At 33.4% G+C, this 22546-nt stretch overlaps 1 protein-coding gene across 1 annotated transcript in view; it reads right to left on the bottom strand.

Moving 5' to 3' along the window:
- LOC141546390 (UPF0462 protein C4orf33-like) overlaps nucleotides 1-14293 on the bottom strand; it is a gene marked incomplete in the record, with an annotated part of 15651 nt that extends 1358 nt beyond the window's left edge. Inside the window, 3 exon segments of the mRNA XM_074274171.1 lie at nucleotides 802-862; nucleotides 5057-5245; nucleotides 14252-14293. Of these exon segments, the coding sequence (XP_074130272.1) occupies nucleotides 802-862; nucleotides 5057-5237 (242 nt within the window).
- Between the last annotated feature and the right edge of the window lie 8253 nt (nucleotides 14294-22546).

The following is a 22546-nucleotide window of genomic DNA, read 5'->3' as shown; positions in this document are numbered from 1 at the left end:
TAAGCAAGACCATGTTTAAAAAAAGGAATAAGATGGCACAGGACTATTTAAACTAAGAACTTAGTAAGATTGATAGAATCAATATTTTTCAGGCAATCAACAAGATGTGACTATGTATAAAAATTGATATACTGATATGAAATAATCACATCTACATATTAAAATAGGTTCCCTAGAATGAAATGTCTTATTAAATTAATTTAATGTATTTGTTTTTGTGATTCTAAAATATCTGGCTTATAAAATTCCTGATTTATCATATAGTTAACTCAAGAAATGATTCATTAGTAATTTCACGAATGAATCAATCCTTGAAATATCTTCACTTCAAATTTCCATTAAAAGTAAGCTCCCCTGAACATTTAAAATATAACTTGATTTACAAATAATTCATTTGTGATCAAAAGTTTAGGAATATGTATGTTGCATAAAACAAGATATCATTTTATTGGTATGTAACAAATCTATACTAACAATTCTAATTTTAATTAATTTAAATTTTCTCTTCCTCTAAAAGGCAGTGTATGTAGGGGTTGGGGAGGAAAGAAATAGATAAAACAGGACTAGGTACCAAATCCCAGTCCTGCCACTTAATATTGTTCAAATGTTGGCAGCATTTAATTTCTCTAGACCTCAGTTTCTTCATCTTTAAAAATGAAAGGATTAGACTTGATGATCTCTAAGGGCCTGATATCTATGGTTCTAATTAATTGAAATTAACTGTGACATGTGCTACATGTAAGTGACAACGAATTGATTAGAGGGACAGAAACACATCAAATAAAAAGGCTTCATACTTACGGACAAAATTCAACTTCTATATATTGCTGGGTTCTGTCATTCAAGAAAAATGCCTCCACCACTTGTAAAAAGAGAAAAAATATATTTTATGGAATGTAATTTTGCTTTACCATGAAACCATTTTTTTCTTTCTTTTAAAAAGTATAATTGATTTGTTCATGAAATTTAGAAGTGTGGTATTTAAGACTCATCATACTCTAACTTCAAACTATTTGTTCAGACTTACTACTGGCCTACATGCTTTAAATATGATATTCAAAATTTGTATGATGCTTAAATATATATATATATATAGCATGTTCCAAAAGTTTAGTGCAGTTTTAAGCTTTAATAACTTCATAATATTGTATATTATATATAAATATTATTATATATTATATAAAATATATAAATATAAATAAATATATATATTACATATTTTGTTTTTGGTAAATTCATTACATTTATATATAAATATATATTTATTATAAATATATAAATATAAATTACTTATAATATTTATATATAAATGTTACAAATTTACCAAAAAAAAAAAACATTTGAAAGGTTAAATAAGTATTTTAGTTTTTAAAATATTGGTAGGTTAAATTTCTGAACTTTATAAAAAATTTCATTAGCTGTTGCTTAGTGACTGAAAAGATTTCATTTGCAACCTAATATTAAGATCACCCAAAGAACAAGGTTTTGCCGTATACAGAAGAGTTTTGATGTGCCCCCACAAGACAATATAATGGAGATAGAATAAGTGACTAAGGCACCCAAGCAAGATGACATTCTCTAGCTATACACTGGTCTGGAAAAGTGACATCCAGAAACTGTTGAAAACAGAGTGAATAAACAGAAATTGTTCTGCCTAGTTAAAATGAAACATTTGTTAATTAAGAATCTCAAAACTATATAGTACATAAAAAATTTAAGTAACCAAGTTTTTGAGAAATATTTTTGTAAGTTTGTAGCCATTACTTCTAAAACTATTAAAGCTTAGGCTGTACTAATACATTTGGCACGTCCTATATAATCTCATTTGAGCCTCATGATAACCCTGTTAGATACAGGCAGTACAAGTATTTTTATCCACAAGGCTCACAGAGATTAAGTAATTTTGCCCATGGTCTAGCAGTCACTAAAGGAGGGTTCCCACCTTCTTACCTTTGATCAATGGAAAAATCCACAATCTTTGGAATCTGAGGAGCTAGGTTCCTGTTTTACCTCAGACACTCACTCCCTATATCACATAGATCCTCTGAGCCTCAGTTTCTTCATCTGTAAAGTGAGGGTCTAGACTAGATACCCCTCTGAAGCCCTTTCCCATTCTAGATCTAAGATCCAATATTCTATCTATCCGGGATGGATTTATCTTCCTTCCAACTTCCTGTTGAAATCCTACCTATCCTTGAAGCTTAAAGGAAATGTTACTTCTTTCACTAAGCCTACTAAATGTAGATCCACTCTTCTCCCCCACCACCCAGATTCTCATAGTACTTTCCACTTCTCATGACATATATTAGTATTTCCTTCCCATATTTGTCTTGTCCACCCACCAAACACCACTATCCTCAGGAGCAGAAATTAGTATCTTGCTCGCTTTTCATCCCCAAAATACTTAGTACAGTACTTTTTACATAATGAGCACTCAATAAATATTTGCTGAATAAATGAAATTGCTATTCTGCTGGCTATATATGAGTCACTAACTCTAACACTATCAGCAATTATTGATGCTTTCTAGATTTCCACATTCATTGGGGAAAAACAGTATTATTGAAAGAGCTGTTTTAAGTGAATTTTATCTTCATTTAAAAATATCTCTGGCACTAACTTTGCAAATAAAAGATCAGCAAGTATGTAAACATTGGTCTCCTGTGCAGAACCATTCTACCATGATCTTTAAGAGATTTGGAAGGTGACTTCTGAATGAACATAATTGGAAACAGAAATTAAATAGTAGCTTTAGTAAATACAGGAAGCTTAAATAGGGTACCAGCTAAGCAGCAAAGAGAAAAGTTACTCCTCAGCGCAGACAGAATGGTCATAGAAAGCTGAAAATATAAGCTCTGTGAAGACAGATACCATTTCAATTGTTAACTTTGTTTTCCCAGCATCTAGCACAGTGCCAGACACATAGTAGGTGTTTAAATAATTTTGTGAGGCAACATCTATATCAGGAGAAGAGAAAAGAAGTGAGATAATAAGACAAAAAGATGAAATGACATTTTTTACCTTTGAAGTATGTAATATCTACTCTTATTAATGTTGCTCTCTCTCTCCTCTCTCTCTCTCTCTCTCTCTCTCTCTCTCTCTCTCTCTCTCTCTCTCTCTCTTTCTCTCTCTCTCTCTCTCTCTCTCTCTCTCTCTCTCTCTCTCTCTCTCTCTCTCTCTCTCTCTCTCTCTCTCACACACACACACACAAGTGCTGAAGGAACAAGAGAAGAGAAAAGAAGTGAGATAAGACGAAAAGGGGAAATGACATCTCTTATCTTTGAACTATGTAACTTCTACTCTTATTAAGGCACACACACTCACACAAGTGCTGAATCATTTTCTTAAAGTAGAAAATCATGATAATGTGGTATAATTATATCTGCAGAGTTTCAAAGTTTAAAATACTTGAAGCATCAGCATTACCTCACTCAATCAACAAGGACACTATGCTCCATTGCTGTGGGTATTTCCTCCTCAAAGAGGACCAAAACAACATTATAATAATGGAGTTAAGGTATATTATATCTGATTATACCAAGATGAGCTCAGATGTTTCTACCACAGACAGGTTGGGCACAAATAGTCCACATAAATTATATGGATGATGTCTTTCAACTCAAAGACAAATTGGATTTAAGTGAGACAGAATTGCTCAAAGTCTTTTAGAGACATGTCAGTACAGTGGCAAGGCAAAAGTCACAATAGCTGGTGATGGCTTGGGATGCAGTGGATGACTTGGCATCTTTGATTTCTGACCAAGCTCTAATCATTCTACAGCCATCTTCATGGCCATTGGAACAAATTAACTTTATCTTCCATTTTGCTGGGGAGAGTCTTCACATGCTTAGGATATGCATTCCCTTCACTCATCAATAGGTTTTTAGGCCTATCACTTACCCCCAAGCTGGCTTAGCCCATCTGCTGAGAAATTATTACTAGCATGTGGCCAATGGGCATGCTACAGCTTCTTGGGTGACAGGAGGACTCTAAAGGAGAACTTAGCCCTCATGCCAGAGTACAGCCCTCACACCTCTTTGGTACAGAGGTATTATCTTCATACTGGGGATCCAAAAGCAAAAATAAAACATAACCCCATCTCTCAAACAACTTACGTCCTATAAGGGGGAATCCTATATTGACAGCTGATTCAATCGAGTTATATACAAAATAAATCAAGTAATTTTGAAATGACAGGCACTGATGATTGGGGAGTATCAGTGAAAGGCTTCTTATAGAATATTGCATTTAAGATTTGGATTATTTGTGACCAATAATAATAATTATAATTATTATTATATTATTATCTTGTCCTCCTTCCTTGGTAAGATAACATGCAGAGTATATCTAAAATACTGCTATTAAATACTAAAATACAAATCAGTCTAATTACATCATGGAAGGGTCTCTTAATCAAGAGTCTTTGAACTTGTTTTTTTGTTTAATATTTTTAAAAACCATATTGAACATTATTGTTTTCCTTTGTAATCATATGCATTGTAGTTTATGTATTCAAAAACATTATTCCTAGAAGGGATTTATAGTCTTCACTTAGAGGGAAAAGTTTCTAGTTCTTGGGAACTTTTGCATTATTCTTTATTCTTAATTTTGTACTTGAGGTTAGAAATCAAAATTCACCCTTTGAAGTAGATGATATTTGTTTTTCAATAATATACTAAAACCTCCCTAAAGAAGACAAAACATACTTTGGTCATTTGAGAGGCCTTCTGAATGAAACATTTTCCCATACATCCAAGCTATTACTATTGCTGAGTTGATGTCAAATGGCAGTCTGAGAGAGGAAAGTCGGGAGAAGTAAGGGAAAGAAAACAGTACCTACTCCAAATCTGGTTTTGTTATAGCTATTTTTCTTTGTTCCAGTTAAGCAAGTTTCAAGCTCTTTTCTAAGTAGAGAATTCACCTGTTTTAAAAGTTAAAAGGAAATCTTTATGCCATACATGTCAAGGGCTCCAGCATGCTTCTTTTAAAATAAAATTCTTGCAAGAAGATGTACAAAAGATTGATGATCACAATAAAATCCAGCATGTCCACTTACCTTCAAAATCCCACAGTCTTTCAAAAGGCTTTCCTGGCTCTCCAGGTGGGGCTGGAGGATCATTAAAAAATGGAGCCTTCACTTCCATTGTCAATCCTCCATCACCTGGACTCAGCCGGATCCACACTGGCTCATGGGATACTGGCAAGCTATTCCAAGTGTGTTTAATTTTAAAATCCATTGAAAGCACTACAAAAAATAAAATATAAGAAACTTAGCCTTACAAAAATTTACAGAAGCCACCACATAGATATATCAAAGGCATTTACTTCCATTAAAAAGAAAATGGAATTAAAGTCTATGTGATATGCATTACATTTTTATGTGTTTGTTTGGGTGGGGAATTGTTTTTTTGTTTGTTTGTTTTTTTAAATGAGCATAATACTATAATGATTACAGCCAGGTTTCCATTGTTAACATGCTCTATGTGTAATATATCAGGCTCATAAATTTAGACCTTAAGAAGGCCTTCAAGCTCATCTAATTTAACCCTTTCATTTTACAAATGAATAAACAAAGGCCAAAAGAGATAAAGTAATTTCCCAAAGATCATTCAAAAGAGCTAAGATCTTAACCCAGGTCCTCATTCTCCAAATCTAAAAATCCTCCAGAGACAGATAGGTGGTGAGTAGTAGAGTGTTGAACTAGGAGTATCTCCATTGCATTTCATCTTATTAAAGTGAGTCCAGTGATTTAGTCCCTAGATTCTTAAACTGTAATTCACAACCCCATATGGGTTCTCATAATTGAATGTGGGGGATCATGGAAATTATGAATTATTGTCAGTAAATGTTTAATATGAAAAACCTATTTTATATATCTATATACTTGGGGTCATAAAAATTTCATGGGTGAAAAGGGGTCATAAGTGGAAAAAGTTTAAGAAGCCCTGCTCTAGTCTATCATAATATTTTTAGATTATATCATCCAATCTACACTTCCCAATCTTAGGTCATCTGAAAATCTTATAAACATATTTCTTTCTGTCATTTATCTTTATCAAAGTCATTAATTAAAAAAAAAATTAACTGAATTATTCTACTGGAAACTCCCTGCCAAGCTGACATTGAACCATTAACTACTCCTTGGATCTAGTTGTTCAGTTGGTTCTAAATCCATCTATTGTATTATGATATAATTAACATCTCTCTAACTTTTCAAAAAGAATAATGTGAGATGCTTTATAAAATGCTTTGCTAAATTTTAAATAAACCCTATCCAAACATCCCTCTCACCTAACAGTTTAGTAACTATCAAAAAAGCAAGTAAGATTATCTGTTATGACCTATCCTTGATGAAGCTACAGGATGCCTGGCTCTTGGTTTTCACAGTTTCCCTTCCTAGACATTCTCTAACAATGCCTTTAATGATTCATTCTAGAATTTCCTTGGGAACTGAAATGAAGTTCATTGGTCTAAAGTTTGTAGAGTCTGTCCTCTTACCTTTTTTTTTTTTTAATCAAAACATTTATCTATCTCTAATCCTAATGTGCCTCTTCTCTTTTTCATAATATTTCAGATATCAAATGTTGCTTAGCAATCAATTAGACAATATGTTGACTGAGTCAAAATTTGTTTTTTTCTATTTTTATTCTTTTACTTTGTGTAACCCAAATTTTTGGTCATGCCTGAGGCATTTTATATGCTACTGACATGATCCCTAATTGGTAAATGCTGACTCAATGTTCCCTGCTTGCCTGAGGGTTAGAGTTAGTGTAAGAGCTTGTTAGAAAGAGAAGGACTTTGAAAGCTGCAAAAATATAGAAGCCAACTCCTAGGCATAATGCTGATTTCTAGATTGTCTCCCTAGAGACTTTAAAGGTTTTCTATTGGACTCCATCAAGCTTTCTTTTTACTGAACTGAGATTCCAACTCAACCCTATCTAAATAACAAATTTATTTATATATTTTCTGTTATATTTTAATCTATATTATTACATATTATCTTTTTCCTGTATGATTGGATAAATGTGGGGTTTTTTTTTTGTTTGAGGATTTTGTTTTGTTTTTTTTTTTGTTGTTGTTTTGTTTTGTTTTTTGCTATTTATCATAGTCTTTTGTATAGCATTTGGTGGGACTAAAGTAGCAAGTAAGCTATGAAACAAATGACAAGTGACCAGGGAAGTGGTTTTGTTATTGCTGGATATCCAAAGACTTTTGATAAAACCAAAAGATATCATAAATATAAATAAAATGCTCTGGGCTTTTTTAGAAAGGAAAAAGGAGAGACTGTATGCTTTAGAGGCATCCCCATAAAGCCAAGAGAACAACAATAGGCCTCCAGCACGAGGGGCAGATTCTCTGTGGAGAATTTATTGGAAAACATGAACAGGTTTGCAAATTGCACTGTTAGGAAAGTACTCACTTTGGTGAGATAGCAGATATATTATAGTGTAGTATTAAAATTCTCTGGACCTCACTTCTAAAATGATCTCTAAGGCCTCTTCTAGCTTCTAGTTTTTCTATATCTATTGACATGCTGGTAAGTATTGCTGGAAACTTCATTGGGTACCATCCTTTCTTAACTGTTCACCTTTAAACTCTAAAAAGTTCCTGCCTATTTTGGAAATCAGTCCTTGTGGGAAGGAGGAGTATGAAAGATTTGAACAATGAGCGAGACTTCTAATAGATTCTTAGAGAAGAAGCATAAGACACATGGGACAGGTTAAATAACATCCTACCTACTGAATGCTAAAAGTTCCCAACCACTATATGTTTCTAATATGTACCAGCAGATAATACTAACCAGTCTACAATTGCTCCTATCCATATTATAGGAACTTTTCCTATGGATTTTAGTTCAAATGTTGAAGATGTGACAATATAATAGTACTTGGGAATTGATTTATCAAACTGAATATTTCATTCTTCTCTTATAAAATTAAGATTCCAAATTTGCCAAATCTTGCATGAGTTTGGCAATTCCCAAATGTCATGGAGATCATGAAATAAAACAGAGGAAACTAAATAAGTATAAGAAAGATTGATAGCTCATCTCATTTCACCTCCAAGAGGAATTAAATGTAAATTCTGCAATAGTAAATTCATAAAGCTTTCTTTATATCTTCACTAGTAAGAATAGATTTTTTTAATGGACAATTTTGACTCTATAAAATTTTAAAGCTTTTTCAGAAAAAAAGAAAATCAATGATAATAGGATAAAAGAGAAAGTGACGATTAGGAGAAAATCTTTAAATCACATACCTTTGATAAGAAGCATATTTGACAATATATAAGGAATTAATCATATTAGAACATCTTAGTAAGAGATACTTCCTATTCATTAATGGTCAAAGGATCATTGAACAAATACTTTTCAAAAGAAACATTTCATTTATGTTTTAATGTTAGAAACTTGTTCTCCATAGCTACAAGCTGAAACTCAATGGACCAATTAAATATGTATATAAGCCCTGCTTTCTTTCCCCAGTAGATAAAGATATGAACAAATTTCTCAAATGAATGACAAATTATTGATGATCACATGAAAAGATACTCCAAATCACTAATAATTTTTAAACTGTACATCGAAATTACCCTGAGGTTTCATTTTACATCCAACAAATTGGCAAAGCTGATAAAACAGAAATAGTCAATATTGGAAGGGTTGAAGGAAATGGGATATTAACATATTTGTTGGTGGATATGAATCAGTACAACCATTCTGTAAAGCAATTTGGAATTAATGCAATTGAAATATTTGGCATATTAAAAAAAAATCCTGTGTATAAAAAATTAGAGCAGTTGCATTTATGGTAGCAAAGAATTTGAAGCAAAGTGGCTCCTCATTAATTGGAGAGTAGCCAAAATGTAGTATGTGAATGGAATGGAATATTGTTGGGCTATTAAAAATAAGTATCATAAATACAGAGAAACATTGGAAAGTTTCTTAAATGTACTGATGCAAAATGAAGTAAACAGAGCCAAGAAAACAACCTTCACAATGACTATAATGTAAATGGTAAGAACAATAAAAAGACCAAAAATGAATGTTATAAAGTTATAAATAAAGAATAAGCTTGGCCCCAAAGGAAAGAAATATATATCTATATGAGTATGTATGGGTACTTATACATACATATATACACATACACATACAGACACATATATAAATCAGTTATGCTGAGAAGTTTTAATCTTTAAAAATATTTATCTTTCAAAAACAGAAATTTGTGTTTGTAAGGAATACATATGGGAGGGAGGGTAGGGAAGGATACGGAGAAAACTATGGCAATACAGAAACATCTATTTAAAATAAAAAAGAAACATTTTAGACTATCTACAACCAAATGAAAGATGGCTCCAAATCACTACTAGAACACAAATTAAAATGGAAAGGAATAAGCATTTATATAGCACCTGCTAGTGCCAGGTACTTTACTAAATACTTTATTTTACCCCCCACAAATATGATCTCATTTATTCCTCATAACAACCCTGCAAGATAGGTACTACTATTATCTGCATTTTATAGCAAACAAAAATTAATTGGTAGGAATTTGCTCAGCTCATACAACTATTAAGTATCTGAGGCTGAATTTGAATTCAGGTCTTCCTGGCTCTAGAACTAAGGCTCTATCCACTATGTCGCCAGCTACCTTTTATATAATTTCTGAGGTTTTACCTCACAATCAACAAGTTGGCTAAGATGAGGGATGATGGTGCACTACCTATGTCTTGTGGAATGGAATCAAGACTTTTCATTAACAATAGAAAAAGTCTAAGTTGGAAGACTGTTAGCAGGTTCACTGCTGGAGCAGTGAATTGGACCAACACTTCTGGAGAACAATTTGCAATCATGCAAGAACAATCTTTAAACTATGCATAAAACTCACAATTCTTTTTAAACCCTCTCTTTCATTGTAGGGAACCACTAATATTTTTAGTCACTCAGGTTCTCAACCCGGAAAAGTGTCATTTTCATCTCTCCACTGCCCATATTCAATTGGTTTGCTAATTTTGGTCAGCTTTTACTTCTGTTTCTATCATATCCATCTCCTTTGCTCTAATTATGTGACTATCATTCTAATTCATCACTTCTAATGTGGACCACTGTAATAGCTTTCTAATTGATCTGTTTTTCTAGAGTTTCTCTCCTCTCTCATCCATTCATCCTCCACCCAGCTGCCAAAGCAATTTCCTAAAGCACAGGGCTGAAAATGCAATTCACCTACTCAGGAAGGTCCAGTGCCTTTAGGATAAAATTACAAGCATGTTGTTTCACATTTAAAGACCTCCACATGCTGGTTCCAACCTGTTTTTCCAAGTTTATTGCACATTACCCTCTACACACTGCACATTCCAGCCCAAACTGGACTGCTTATAATTAACAATTCTCCTTTGAACAGGCAATCTATTCCCCATGCCTAAAGTGTGCTCCCTCTTCTGGCTCATGGAAGTCTTTGCTTCCTTTAAAGGAGGAGGAAGAGAAGAAGGAGGAGGCAGAAACAAGCATTTATAAAGTGCCTACTATATTCCAGGCATTGTGCCAAGCAAGGCCTTTACAAATATAAACTCAGTTGATCAAATTAAATACTATTTAATTTCCTTGATCTCCTCCACTTGATCCCTTTCCTAATCTCTCTAAAAATAATGTTCCCTACTTCAGAAAATGTTTTGTATTTAATTTGTATATATTTTGTATTTACTTAGATATATTGTATATGCATGTATATGTATATATGTACACGTATTTATGTGTAAATATTTGTGCATACACACACAAGCCTGTCCGTCCCAGGTTCCTCATCTATGAAATGAGCATAAAAATAGCAACTACTTCCTGAGGTTATTATGAAAATCGATGAGATAATGTCTGGAAAGCACTTGTAACTCTTAAAGTACTAAATAAATGCTGATTATTATCATAGGAGACCTGCTCACTAGTTGACTGATAGATTGATTTGACCTAATGGTCTCCCTTTTGGCATATAAACCAAGTAGGTGGAGAGAAAAATAAAAGCCTTATCTATGCCAGAATAATTGCAAAACACTTTCCAAGGTGGTAAAACAGTAACAAAAACTTCAATAGAAACAAAGAAAATGTCTTTAGATGGAAGAATATCTGCTGAAATCATGTGGAATATAATAATATAAAAATATTATTATCTCATAAAAAATAAGGAATATGAAGAATTCAGAATACATGGAAAGACCCATATGAATCAATGCAGTCAATTAAGTAGAAATAAATGACCCATCTACACAATGAGTGTAATTCTATAAACAAGAACACTAACATGATGCCAAATAATAAGTCAATGCAAAGACCAATCCTGAATCCTAAAAAGAGATAAGGAAATACTTTCCTTCCTTTGGCATATTTGTGGATATTCTTAGTTGAAGAATAGGTCACTTGTATCAATTGGTTTCACTTAACTGCTTTTTTGGTGAATTAGGGAAGATTAACTGGACAGAAATAGAGATTGAAGGACAGGCATATAACTGGAAATGACTGTGATATAAAAGAGAAAAGGTATCAATATATATATATTTTTAAATCTTAGCACTCTAGACTAATATAATAAAATCCAGCTATCTTTTTTTTTTAATCATAAATAAATGAAGAGGAAAAAAACTGATTTATAGTGTAATGGATACATAAGGACTTTTAGAAAACTTTTATTTACATCAAAATCATTTAGTTTCCACACTTTGGGTAAATATTTTTTTTCTTTAAAAGAATAGATTCTTTTGTAGCATATTAAAATGAATAACAACTGTCATTGTAGAATTCATAAATTATATCATTTGAAATCTAATCCTGTTAGGTTCTATGCATATTACTTTCCCCATAGTGTGGAGATTAAAATTTTTCTATCTACAATAAGAGAGACTGAAGCAGAGGTCTGAGCCAATGGCATTTTATTAAAGGATCCATGGTTCTCTCTAATAAAGTAGATCTCAGATATTACTCACAATTTGAGATGCCACCTCCCTCCAGGACCCTATTTTTATAAGGCTAGATGTCCAGTCATTCCAGAACAGCTATATCAAATATAAAATAATTCCACAGAATAAGCAAAATAATGTCAGTAGGGTCACAAGTTGGATAAAGCAAGGAACATCTCCATATAAGATGGACAGAGCTCTCTTCAATTTGGGCAAGAGGAAATGATATAAGCTATCATATTTAGTGACCCAAGTGGTCATAAGATGATCATCTGCTCCCACTGGACAAGTAATTGGTCCAGAGGCACAAAAGGACTTTCCATGTAGTTGTCACCTCTGCCAAGCTGGGTTTGGTCATCGCCACAAGGCAAAACAAGGATGGAGAGCCCCCAACCAACTTCCTATAGTTAAGCAAGTGAACTTAGAATGTACAGCTCACAGCCTTATATATAGAAACTTTAAAATGATCCAATTAAATTGACCAGTACCACCTGGAATAGAGTAGGTATTCAAAATGAATTATTTCTCTCAAAAGTGACTTGCTCAAGATCTCTGTGTACACAAGAAAGTATTTCTAGGTGGGATTTGAGCCCAAGTTTTTTTTTCTGAATCCAAATCCAGTCTCTGTTCTAACATAGTGGAATGCATCCTAGATTTAGTCATCATATAAGAATTCATATTTCCTGACCAACAGGATGATTTCAGAAATGCCTGGAGAGACTTACATGAACAGATGCTGAGTGAAATAAGCAGGATCAAGAGATCATTATATACTTCAACAACAACACTATATGATGATCATTCTGATGGATGTGGCCATTTTCAACAATGAGATGAACCAAATCAGTTCCAATAGAGCAGTAATGAACTGAACCAGTTACACCCAGCAAAAGAATTCTGGGAAATGACTATGAACCACTACATAGAATCCCCAATCCCTCTAATTTTGTCTGCCTGCATTTTAGATTTCCTTCACAAGCTAATTATACACTATTTCAAAGTCTGATTCTTTTTGTACAGCAAAACAACTGTTTGGATATGTATACATATATTGTATTTAATTTATATTTTAACATATTTAACATGTATTGTGGGGGAAGGGGGGAAATTAGAACAAAAGGTTTGGTAATTGTCAATGTGGTAAAATTACCCATGCATATATCTGGTTAATAAAAACTATTTAAAAAAAATTCATATTTCCCGACTTCTGTGAACTAAGACAAATCACTTAATCTCAGCAGTACTTATTTTCTTCATCTATAAAAAGAGGGGATTAATCTGGATGACTTCAGTGTCATCCTGCTCCAAATATAGGGATCCTGTGGTCTAGTTTATCATGGAGAAACAGCTAAGATGCCAAAAAATCAAGATGACTTCCATTTCTTGAGCTTGCTTTATACACTGCACAAATCTACTTATGTGGACCTTAAATTTTCTGTAGCTATCTCACTGCAAAAGACAGTTCAGGACCTACCCAGCCAGACATGAATTCAACCACTAGGATATTACATACATGAGAAGTTACATGGGAAGAAGGTCTTTGATCTGACAAAAAGGAGTTCTCTCTCTTCAAAAAGCATCACTTGTCATTGATAGGCTTCATCTCATTTGTCATGGAGAAAACAGGCCACTGGTACAAGTCCACTCATGGTAAGGCTGCCAGGAGACAAAGGGTGAAGGGGAAGTGGAAGACCTCACTCAGTCAGTCATCTGAAAGTTTCCTATTTTAATCAATGATTCTGCCTAACTAGGTTTAGGCAGAACTGTTTCTAGCTGCCAGGGCCCTCTGCTCTGGGACAAAGCTTCAGTTTTCCCATCATACCTATTGTTCTGACAGGGAAAAAAAAAAAAAAAAAAAAAAAAGATAGGGGATGTGTGGGAAAATAGAATTCCAGGAATATTTAGAACTTGACTCCTCAAGTTAGCAGAGACTTAGGAAAGAGGCTTAGGAAAGCAAAAGATTTACATATGCAATGTTTTTTTCCTAAACAGAAGTGGGAGGCAAGGTTTACAGATATTCTCATCTAGGGCATTTTTGCTACATTAGACCATAGTTATGTCCTTTTCCTTTGTTTTATTGATTATAACAGAGAAATAATAAATCCGGCCTCAGAATATGAGAAAGCATGACTAGCGTAAAGGAAGGAAAGGTGCTGGTAGGTGGATATATGATGGAAATAAAGAGAAAGAGAAGGAGCCACTGCAGACAAGGTAGCACAAGGGTGCAAATTTGCCAGAATGGGGAAAGCATTTAAAAGCTAAAAAACACACAGACCAGCTAGAAGCTCTTTGTGGTCCCCAGTACCTTCTTCCTTCCTGAAAGACTGCTTCAGCTCCTGTAAGGGAAAGCTCTACTCACCAATCTGACAAGCCTAAGGGGGAGGGACTTGGGAAACGGAAGCAAAAGCAGCAGATTATTTTTCCCCAGAGCAGGAGTGAGAGTGAACACTTAAATAATTACTCAAACCTCCCGGCGTCAGAAATCCTTCAGTCTCTTCCTTCAAAAGACCTAATGTGAGAAAACATGCAAAAAAAGACAAAGTTCTCATTTATCAGGGAAAAAAGTCAAAGAGATTAAGGGCAATTTAGTAACGAAAAGGTGCATTGGTGCAATAAAACTGATTTTAATCCACAATCCACGGTAAATGTCATTTAATTTAACATGATTATATCTGTGTATACAAACTAAGGGCTAAAAATTCTATAACTTTAGTTTAAATCCCTCTGCTCCTTAAACACACTCTCTGTCTCTGTCTCTGTCTCTGTCTCTGTCTCTCTGTCTCTCTCTCTCTCTCTCTCTCTCTCTCTCTCTCTCTCTCTCTCTCTCTCTCTCTCTCTCTTCCAGTCAAAAGCTGTTTTTTTTTTAACATTTCACATCTGTAATTTATAATCTTAGACAGTTGCCTGTGGCACTGACAGGTTAAATGTCCAATTCATCCTATGTGTAACTGCCCAAGTAATTTTCCTAAAGTGTAGTTTTGACCATGTCACTCACTCCTCCACTCAATAAAATCTAATGGTACTTATAGCTTCTAGGATAAAATATAAACTCCTCTATTTAGCTTTTAAAGCTCTTCACAAACTGAAGCCCTACCTGTTTTTCCAACCTTACCACACATATTACTCCTTTTCCAGCACCCTGCAATCCAATTAAATTGGCCTTCTTCCGGTTCTGTACATTCAACACTCCCATTTCCTGCCTCTGGGCTTTTACAGTAGTTGTCCCCCATACCTCAAATGAACTCCCACTTCACCTCTATCTCTTACAATTTTTAACTTCTTTCAAAACTATACAAACACTGTCTTCTATATGAAGTAACCCATTCCATTGGGATGCCCCCTCAAAATGTCCATTTTACTTATTTGCATATATTTTGTATATATTTTATATGTGTTTGTTGCCTTCCCAGGAAAATGTAAGTTTCTTGGGATCTGGGACTGTTTAATTTTTGTCTTTGTATACCCAACATACCTAGCACAATGCCTAGCAGATAATAGGTGCTTATTAAACGGTAACTGATATGTTGATTTGTGAACTGTTTAGGAAGGATTACATGGGTGAGGTGTACAAAGAAGGCAGGATTTGAGGCGGAGGACCATGCTTTCAAATCTCTGCTCTGCCTTTGTGATTTTGAGCAAGTCCTAATCACTCTGGGCCTCAGGTCTCTGAGCTATCAAATAAACACCTTGGATCCAGCTCTAAATATGATCAGGAGCAAGAACAGTGGAATAAGTAAGAAAATGTACCCAGAATCTTGTTCTGTTCTGTTTTGTTTTTAATGTGCTTATGTGCCATAGAAACATGATTTGGTTGATCCTCAACTCTTTTACTACTTACAATGTGTGTAACCTTACCATAGTTCCCAATTTTGTTTCATGTGTCTTAACTAGCCAGCTTATTTTCCATTATTTTCTATCTGTAGTACTTATAAAGCATGTGATAGAAGATAAAACAAAATCATAATCGCCAAACTTTAGAATTTGGAGAGATGTTAAGAGATGATAAAAATCCAAACCTTTCCCCCCACCAGAGGAAGAAACTAAGATAACTATATGTAAAGTTTTTAATTTCTCAAGTCATTTTTAAAAGAGTACTAATATTCCTGATAAATATCATCCAGGGTATATAGTTTTGAAAAAGGAGATGAAATAGCCATGTCACATACATGTATATATGTATATGCATATATTGCCTCTTGAGTGCTTTCTCTGTGGAATGTGAAAAGGACTTAAAAAATATATATATATATATATATCCATTTTAATAGGGACTGGCAAATGCACAAAATATCTCCCACATGAGAGTCTGGAAAGCCTGTTTCTGGAGAGTTGTGTTGACTTGTAATGATAGTGCTATGAGAGATGTTGGAACAGGTTTAGATATTTTGAAACTGGCTTTGATTTGCTAATAATATAGTTAGGACAAACTTTTTCAGGTGGTTGTGTCTGATAATGGTGATATCTTCAAAGGGCTCTAAACAACCAGATCTGTCTTCAGATTAAATATCTCTTTATGAAAACCAATTAATATTAAGTGATTAAATGGAACAGGATTGCCAGTCACTTGTGGCCAACAATAAGGAGAACACAACCAGTGAAAAACCAAAACTGATAGCATCAGAGAAGAGAGATCCCATACTAAACATCTCAAATCCTTCAGAGGTACCCTTATAATTCCAAGGTAAGAACAGAGCTAGCCTAGTTCTGGAATAGTTGGCTAGATTATTACACATGTGTTATTGTTCAGGCATTTTTCAGTCATATCTGACTCTTTGTGATTCTATTTGGGGGTTTTCTTAGCAAAGATTATGAAATGGTTTTTCATTATCTTCTTTAGCTCATTTTCCAGATGAGAAAACTGAGACAAAGTGAATTAAATGATTTTTACAGCACCACCCAACTAGTAAGTATCTGAGATCAGATTGGAATTCAGGAAGATGAGTTTTCTTGTCTCCAGGCCAGGTGTTCTATCCAATGTAATACCTAATTTCCCAAATACATATGTACATTACAGTTATTATTGTTACTATTGTTATAATAATAATAATAATAATTTTTGCTGTTGTATTTCACAAAGCATGTGTCATTGAACATTATCACTGATATTTCCATTATAATAATAATAATGAATAAATGAATGAATAAGCATGTATTAAGTGTCTACCACATACCAGGAACTATGCTAAATGCTAATAGATACAAATGCAAAAGTGAACTAATTTCTAATCTAAATGAGTTTACATTCTAGTGGGGGGAAATACAAAAACAGGAAAGTGTTAGTAAGGAAGGGAGTCACAGAAATAGTGGGTAGAGGCATAAAGAAGTCCTTTCCCATAGCAATAGTAGTATTGATGTGATTACTGTTCTTATAAAAAGAAAGAGGTGGAAAAAGTAAGGGGTACAAAAGGGAAATACAGTACATGGCAAAATGGCTGTGGTGGATAAATGTGAAGCATTGTTTGTACTTGGACAGGAAGGGGAGTAGTAACATTGGAGCTAGCTTATAACTCTCAAGAGCCTATTGTTAATTTTTTAAAGATTTTGTGAGCAGTTTGTTAAACACAGCCAGTGCACAATTTAATCACTCACTGCATTGGCAATGTTATTTGTTGCTCTAAAAGAGTTGGTTTTAACCATGACAAAGAGTATTTCAATGCATTATTATCTACTTTGAGTGACTGTGGTTCTAATAATGAATAATTTGAATATTTGAAAGCTTTCAACTGTATTTTATTCTGTGCTTGTACAATTCTGAAAAGAAAGTCTGAAGTAACTACAAAGTTATTAGAAAAATTTCCTAAAATGGTCATATGGCACTCTTTAAATCATTAATTACAATTTTTACTTTGTGATTCAACATCTGAAATAAAACAAATAAATCATCTTAAAATATTTTTGGATAAAATTTATCCTATTTATGACCAAACTAAAAAATCAAATTGAAATAGAAAATGTATCTAAAAACCTGAAGTTGAAAATATTGAAGATTAATCATCCAGGACTGAGATGAATAGTATATAGTTTATAGGCTGTTATTGCTTTATGGCACATGTAATTTGCATTATATATGTATTTTTCATATTTGTATATTTTTCTCATTCTTATTCTGGATTGGCAAAGAGATTAGTTAACATTAATTTCTTGTAAAGCCATATAAGATTTAAGAATTGTCTTTCTTGAATAAGTTTTACTGCTTTCACCTGCATTGCAGTCAAGAAAAACTAACATTAAGAAATCAGAAAAATTAATCAAGCACACCATGAAAACTTTGGAAAATTTAAAGATTGTTACTAGAAAGCACAAATCTCAAGATGAAGAACTGATTAGGTCATCTAAGTCTAAAACATTCCATTTAACAAAAATGATAAATGTAACACTTCTAAGAATATATTACTAGAAAATATAAATGATACCTAGAAAATATAATTTGACAGTGAATTTCTCTCTTTGATCACAGAGAAGCAATGATAAAAGCAGTTTTCATTATTTGATTTATTAAAATCGTATACTTGGCCTTGTAAAGCCCTAATTTCATTATGGATATCTAGTGAAAAAAATTACAATTTAAATGAAATTTATTTTAAAAAAATCTCTCATTTAGTTGGAATCTAAAATTTAAAAATGTTTAGTCCTTGAAACTACAAAAAGCTGAGAAGGCAGCAATATTTCAATCAAAAAGGCTGAAGTCAAAAGAAATTTCAGTTTCCTCAATACAATTTTAACAACAGTGAGAAGTGCTTTGACAGGAGATCACATATCACATTTAATGACAACTCATTTATTGGAGAGTTGACAGATTGAGATGCAAGTCTATTTGTCAAATCATGATTGGATTGCAACCATAGTTTGGCTACAAATTCAGGCAAAAAAAATCAATGAAAGTTTCTGTGAGAATCAATTAACTATATGGAATTTATTATTTGTGTTATTATTATTTGTGTATTACATATAACACATCCTTTATATAAGCCAAAATGCACAATAAATTTCATGTACTTAATCTGGAAAAGTCAGTTGTTAAACATTTACCACTACACCACTGGAGGGAAACATAGTCTCTATAAAATTCCAACCTTGATGATGCTATTTTAGTTAGAGAAAGACAGAGTAGGAACAGATAAAGATGTCCAAGATGAATGAATGTGAAGTATGATCTAGAATATCTAGATACGGGCCATTCTTCAAATATTCTGGGGAACAAATTAAATAATTTGTTTAAACAATTCAAAACACTGTTAGTCAGATATTCCAATACAGATTTTTTTTTGAACTCTGATGATAAGGATTCTTGAGATCTCCTAAGGCATGGATCCATTGTAGGGTCCTAGTTTGCCCTGTTCTAAAAGTGGTATTTTCTAGATAATGGTTTAAGTGAGTAAATGAATATAACAACAGTTAAAACAATTCAGTCCCAACGAAGAGTTCCAAATTTGAATGAATTAACTCATCCAAGGAGGAAGGCTTGGTTTCTAGATATCTGGATTGGAAGATGCTGTTCCAAGTGAAGGGAGAGGAAACAGCAGAAGGGCAATTACAAAGATGCACAAACTGAATAGTCAGACAACCAATGCTAAAAAGACAACACTACACAAAACACATTTATTAAGTACCAATATTGTGCAGATCACAATGATTGGGACATACAAAATCTAGATTAAGACAGAATCTGTATTCTCATGGTGTTTCTAATAAATTTAGAGATTATATGTAGAGTGTGGATAGATATGTATTCCAGCTCCTATTACATATTAATGATACTGAAAATATGCCATTTAAATCCAAACCAGAAAAAATGGGCAAGCAAAACAAAATGACTTGTTTATTTAGATATACTATAATATGATTTATGATCACAGAGGCCAAAGAATCCAAATGCAGTGACAGAATTCTAATTCCAGACACTCATTTCATTCTATATAGAATAACTACCATTTATTTCCAAAAGTGTCACAATGTAAACAAAAGCTACTTAATTTCAATCAGAGGAAAATGTCTCATCTCATTTTTCTTTAAATAAAAAGAATGGCAAGGAATAAGCGTATGCAGCTATTTATTTAATGCCAAGCTGGATGTCGTGAATCTTTATTTGAATTAAATGAACATGAAAGCTGCATCAGTTGAGAAGAAAAATATTTTTATTTGCTGGGGAAAATCGTCTTACTTTAACTTTAATAATTCAGATAGATACCACTTGAATTCCAGGATCTTATTTTTAACTGGACATCCCTTATTTGTGTGTCCTATCATCATTAAAAACTCAGTTTCTAGACTCAAAGACATCAATAGGGAGAAGTTGCGAAAGAAAGCAAAATGAGGATGGATGTCAGGAAAAATTTTCTGGAGTTGTTCAAAAGTGGAAGGGATTGCCTTAAGGGATAATGTCTTCTTCCTCAGTGGTGGTCTTGAAGCAAAGAAGGATGACTGTTTTTTGAGCATGTTATAAAAGAGATTATTGTTCAGGTATAATTTGGACAAGATGGCCACTGAAGTTCTTTCCAACTCTGAGTCTGGGTTTTATACTTTATCATCCTCAAACCAGCTCTTTCCGGATGTGCCTATGTTTTCTGTCAATGGTGCAATTCACATCCCATTTGGGAAGATTTTCTCAGCTTTATGCTGAGATACATTTTGATACATTTTATTTCAATATAGTAGATACTTCTTAACAAAGAAAATGTTCTGATACTTCTTAACAAAGTACACTTCCTGAAACATTAATTTATTGATTAGCAAAAGGAAAAAATGTATCCTTTAGTACTGAGTTTAAGATACTAAGACTGACCAAATTGATTAATCCACCAGTTTTATTGTTAACTTTATTTGCGATATTGTTGTCATTATATTTATATTTTTTCTTGACTGTTTCCTTCATTCTGCATCACTTCAAGCAAGTTTTCCCATGTCTCTTTGATTATCTTTTATTTTTAATTCTTTATGTCACAATAGTGTTCTATTATACTCATGTACCCTAATTTGCTTAGTCATTAACCAAATATTAGAATTCTTTCTCCTTTAAAATTTCTCATCTACATCATTTAGTAATTTATTATAGTGTCTTATTCTTTAATTACTTTGTATGTCTCAATTCTCCATCTAGACCATAATGTCCTTTTGGACAAGTATTACATTTTATACTTCTTTTCAATACTTCTTACCTGGTTTTGCTCCTCTGGCCTTCTGTATCATTCCCCAGGAAACTCTTCATCCTATGAAACTCTAATGAATGAACAAGCTGATTTTAGAAAGTCTTGGAAAGAGCTAAGTGAACTGATGCTAAGTGAAACAAGCAGAACCAGAAATACATTGTTCACAGTAACAGCAAGATTGTGTAATGATCAACTATGAAAGATTCGGTTCTTCTCAGAGATACAATGATTGAGGGCAATCCCAATAAATTTTGGACAGAAAGTGCCACATGTATCCAGAAAGGGAACTATGGAGATTAAATGTAAATCAACATATGCTATGTTTATTTCTTTTTTCTGTTTTTTTTTTTTTTTCTCTCCTGTGGTTTTTTCCCTCTTTTGTTCTGATTTTTTTTTCTCTCTCAATATAATTCATAAAGAAATGTGTATTTTAAAAGTTAATATGCATGTATAACCAGAAAAAATAAACAAAAGTTTTAAAACAAAAGATCACATCAGCCCTAGAACCCTATCAGCAACAGCTGTCCCTGAGGTCCCTCTGATTGGAGTGCATTCTTTGATATTTCTCCCCACCCCTTCTCCTCCTGTCAAGTGTTATTATTCAGTTAGGTTTTCAGTTGTGTCCAACTCTTTGTGACCCCATTTGAGGTTTTCTTGGCAGATACTGGTGTGGTTCGCCATTTCTTTCTCCAGCTCATTTTACAAATGAGAAACTGAGGGAAAAGGATTCAAAGACTTGCCCAGAGTCACACAGCTAGTAGGAATCTGAGGCCAGAGTTGAACTCGGGAAGATGAGCTTTCCTGACTGCAGCCCTGGCATTCTATCCACTACGCTATCTAGCTGTCCTCGCCAAGTTCCTTCCCCCATTTTCCACTTTCAGTTTTCTTTAATGTGTTGTCTTCCCTCATTTGATGATAAATTTGAGAGAAGGGAATAACTTTCTTTTTTTGTATTTGTATTACCAGCACTTTAATACAGTATCTGGGGCATAGTAGGTGTTCAAAGATTGTTTATTGACAGTTTTTTGGTTGTTCTTTTGAACCCCATAGTGCCTACAACAGGACAAGGTACATAGGGATCACTCAATACACATTACTTGATTAAAAACATGATTTTAACTTCTTTAAAACATAAACATATCCAAATTAATAGACACCAAAATACTTCAAATTCTGTTTTTCTGAAAGAATTAATTTGTACATAGGAAATAGTTGTTATAGAAATCCCTAGCATCAAACTAAAAGTTATCAATAACTCATAGTTATCAGTGAGAAGTAGGGTAGGCAAGCTAGTAGTATTATTATTTTATATTTTATATGATTGATAGGATTCTAATTATTGCCCCCAGCCCAATTGTTACCTTCCCTCCCTCCTGTCCAGCTCTCCCCTCCTCAAATTCCACAGAAATCACTATAGCAACAAGCAGGTCAGCATGCCTTGGTGACCATGCCAT

This window comes from Sminthopsis crassicaudata, chromosome 6 (assembly GCF_048593235.1).
Source record: "Sminthopsis crassicaudata isolate SCR6 chromosome 6, ASM4859323v1, whole genome shotgun sequence".
NCBI classification, from domain to species: domain Eukaryota; kingdom Metazoa; phylum Chordata; class Mammalia; order Dasyuromorphia; family Dasyuridae; genus Sminthopsis; species Sminthopsis crassicaudata.
This window is presented reverse-complemented; position numbering and strand designations above follow the sequence as displayed.